Source organism: Cryptomeria japonica, chromosome 1 (genome assembly GCF_030272615.1).
Source record: "Cryptomeria japonica chromosome 1, Sugi_1.0, whole genome shotgun sequence".
Lineage (NCBI taxonomy): Eukaryota > Viridiplantae > Streptophyta > Pinopsida > Cupressales > Cupressaceae > Cryptomeria > Cryptomeria japonica.
In genome coordinates, this window is record NC_081405.1 from 653,426,538 (window position 1) to 653,429,926 (window position 3,389).

A 3,389-nucleotide genomic window follows, 5' to 3' on the forward strand; every position below is an offset into this window, starting at 1 on the left:
ATTATTATATTTTTTAACACATCTTTTATCTTATTTGAAGATTGTTCATATGGTAAACGTCAAAATTATTAGACGATTCAAGTCAAAAAATTCCAACTATAATTTTAAAAAGTGTGCAAGCTTCTTAAAACAAGGAGTTCATTAAATTTTAATGTATTATGGAGTTAAAACTATAATGTTCTTGAAAAAGAATGTGTAATGTTGTCAAGAGCATCTTGATGGAGACTTAAAACACTAGTGCAAGTTTTAGAATAAAGTAGAATACTTAATTTGAAAAAATCAATTAATTTATTTTAATGTTGATTTCAAAATCAATGATAACAATTGTATTTTCTCTTCTCTACAAAGAACAACTTTTTTATTATTCAAAAAGCTTAAAAATGATACTTTAAGAATTTATAATATAAAAAACTTGACATATCTTTAACTTCGTGAAGAAAAAAAAAAGAATATAAAAATTAAATATGAATAAAAAAAACTATCTCATTAAAAATTCTTCAAAATAGAAACCAAAATTACCAATCTTCTTTTCAATAAAAAATAATATCTTATAAATAATATTCATCAAATTACTTCCATATACATACATTAACTGAAAAGAATCTACAATACCATTTCTAATTAATTTCTAAAAATGTTCTTAGTGATACAGTCGCTAGCTTTTAAAACTAATATACAAGCCCTATGTAGAAGCAAATCAGGGATAGGGAATATGTGTATGTTTAATAGGATTTACATCTGGAAATCTCATTCCTTATTTTTTAAGACACGGGACAGTCGCCGTTTAGATGGGCGGGGAAAATGCTTCAATCACCGACTGTTTTTAGGAATATACATAAAATCCCGTAGACCAGTATTCTCGTTCCTCTGCTACTCCGGCTTTTATGATTAAAGAATTTGCTTTTATCTTTCTAAGAATCTAGAGTGTATAAAGATTACAAGAAACCACCCAGAAGAATTCATAATATTTCACCTGTGTTAATTAACGAAGCGAATCCATTCGGCCTTGCTCGGAATACCTCCATTCACAATGGTGAACAAGTAATACCCAGACGGAGCCGCCACCGCTGTTGGTGGAGCCGTCAAACCCACTAAATACCCTGCACTTCCTTTGACGACTGTTGTGGCTGCCAACGACAACATTCTCTGGTTCATCGACCACGTGTGCGTGGTGAAGGGAGGGGCGTACGCGTGGAAACGAATGCTGTTGCTGGGTCGCCTGGGTAGAGAAAAGCGAACGATGAATTTGGAGCCGTACTTGATCTCCCTTGTTGAAATGAAAGTAATGGCTGCCATTTTGGGATCGTAATTCGAATGCAGATAATAAGGAGTGTACGCTTCCAGTCGAAGTTCAGTGGGGAATGGCACGCCAGAGAAACGGTATCCAAAATTGGAGTTGCTTCCACCCACCAGGACTCGTCCATCTGGAAGAACATTTGCAGTAGAGTGGTACATTCTCGGTATTTCTGTGGGAGCCAGGACCCGGAATCGATCTCCCATGGCTGCTGCTGGTCTGTAGAGAAACGGGCTTAGCGCAGGCTCTCTCGCAGATTGCCAGCCGGCGGTTCCTTGCCTGGCACCGTTGATTATGAGGACTTCGCCTGTGGGGAGAATGAGCATGTCGTTCATCACCCTCGGCCCGGGCATGTCCTCCATTTGCCACACTGGATTTGACGCTGTGATCTCGATTCTCCCACAACTCTTGAGCGCCTCCAAGAATGTCTGGTTAAATGTGGCTTTTTTGAAGGCTCCGTCGGGCGCTCCTCCGCAGATGAGAATCTCCACCCTCTGGAAATTGTTAGCTGAGTCAAGCGGGAGCATGACGGAGGAACCCGATGAAGGGTAGTTCCGGGCACCACCGCCGGGCATGGTGGGGAAAGTTCTGATCACCTGGTCCTTTTTGTAGTCGAGGAGGATTGAATCCTTGTTGGCGAAGATGAAGAGATTGCCGTCTGAAGACAAATGTGTGAATGGGTACAAGTTGTTCTCCTCGTCGACAGTATCGGTCTTTGCCAGAAACGGGAGCTGGAAGGACCCCTCGCCCGGTCTCTTCGGGACAAATTCGTAATTAAACGATCTACGCCCTCCCACGATGATGATACGGTCATCAGGCAATATCTGATTCGAAGCATACCATCTTCTGGAGGACAGCAATGTGGGAGATTCGACCCAGTCGCAGGAGGAATCTGAGCAAGGCGTGAAGAAACGGGTCACTCTGTCGCCGTTGCTCCATCCGCCAGTCTGCACCAGCGTTCCATTGCTGGCAAAGGAGCCGGAGGAACAAAATGTGTCTGTGATGACGTGCAGAGGCTTCACCTTGTTGGTGGCAATATCGTATTCGATTGAGTGCGCCCAACAATCCTCGCCCGAAGCTGGTGTTTTGCTACTGCAGATTGGGTCAGTTCTGCTGATCTGTGAGGGACCCGCGAGCGTCTGGTCGAAGATGAGCACTTTATTGGTGTGTAGAAGTGTCATATGCATTGCAGAAACACCAGCGTTCTCTAATAGAAGGTCCCATCTTCCCGGTAAGGGCTGTTGTGCAGTAACTTTTAGAGAGCAAAGTACATTGCCTCTTGGATAGTATGAATCCTTCCATCACCATCCACTTGGCTTATAGGACCAGCAATCTAAATCTAGCAGTTTCTGAAACTTTAGTCTATTTGCTCCCACTATCTATTGCCTTCCTTGCTGAATATGTTGGAAACTGCGTAAGATGGGCTTTATATAGATTTTTCTCTCGAGGGGATCGAATTGTTCGTTTTTGACCCGCCTCCATGGAATTTTACTTGCCCACGATTCAAGTCACACAAGGTGGAATGCACAAAATAGAGAGTTGATGATAATGAGCATGGCAAATGTCCGAGAACATTCAAACAAAAGAATAAGTAGAGCTACCTACAGCGTTTATCACATTGAGATGATGTCTCACGCGCTTTTATGCTAGCTGTCTTACCAACTTCGGCATTCTGTTTCGTCAGAATCGGTTGGCGCTCTAAAAAAATATTAATTCACTCTTTCGAGTCATTCCCAGATGTCTTTCATGGTCTAAAACACTTTGTAACTGGGCCACTCGAATTATTTCTGTACCTTCATTCACGTTGGTTTAATTTTCTCCAGGGAGGCCCGCTGCCCATGTTTATTCTTTTCTTTTGCTATTCCTATTATTAGTATTTATCTTTGGCCCTCAAAGCAATTATTGTAATTAATACTTTTTAATTATTTATCTTTTGTAATCTAAATTGAAGATTTTTAATTAAAATATTTTATAAATTACTTAATAATTATACAAGTCATTAGTTTTTCTCTTATTTAATTTTTTTAATTAGAATAATAATTCTATTAATTTTTTTGTGTTTTTTAATAAAATATCAAAGCCTATATTTTTATTA

The 3,389-nt window shown here is 40.0% G+C and overlaps 1 protein-coding gene across 1 annotated transcript; it reads right to left on the reverse strand.

The window, feature by feature from the left end:
- Window positions 1–593: 593 nt before the first annotated feature.
- LOC131050413 (aldehyde oxidase GLOX1) lies at window positions 594–2,824 on the reverse strand. Its single transcript, XM_057984577.2, has one exon. It carries the CDS (start codon window positions 2,479–2,481, stop codon window positions 979–981), a length of 1,503 nt encoding a protein of 500 aa, XP_057840560.2. The 5' UTR covers window positions 2,482–2,824; the 3' UTR covers window positions 594–978.
- Window positions 2,825–3,389: the final 565 nt, after the last annotated feature.

What these genes read in the sequence shown, in the direction of transcription:
- LOC131050413 (XM_057984577.2), bottom strand. Translation starts at nt 2,481, where the DNA reads ATGCATATGACACTTCTACACACCAATAAAGTGCTCATCTTCGACCAG.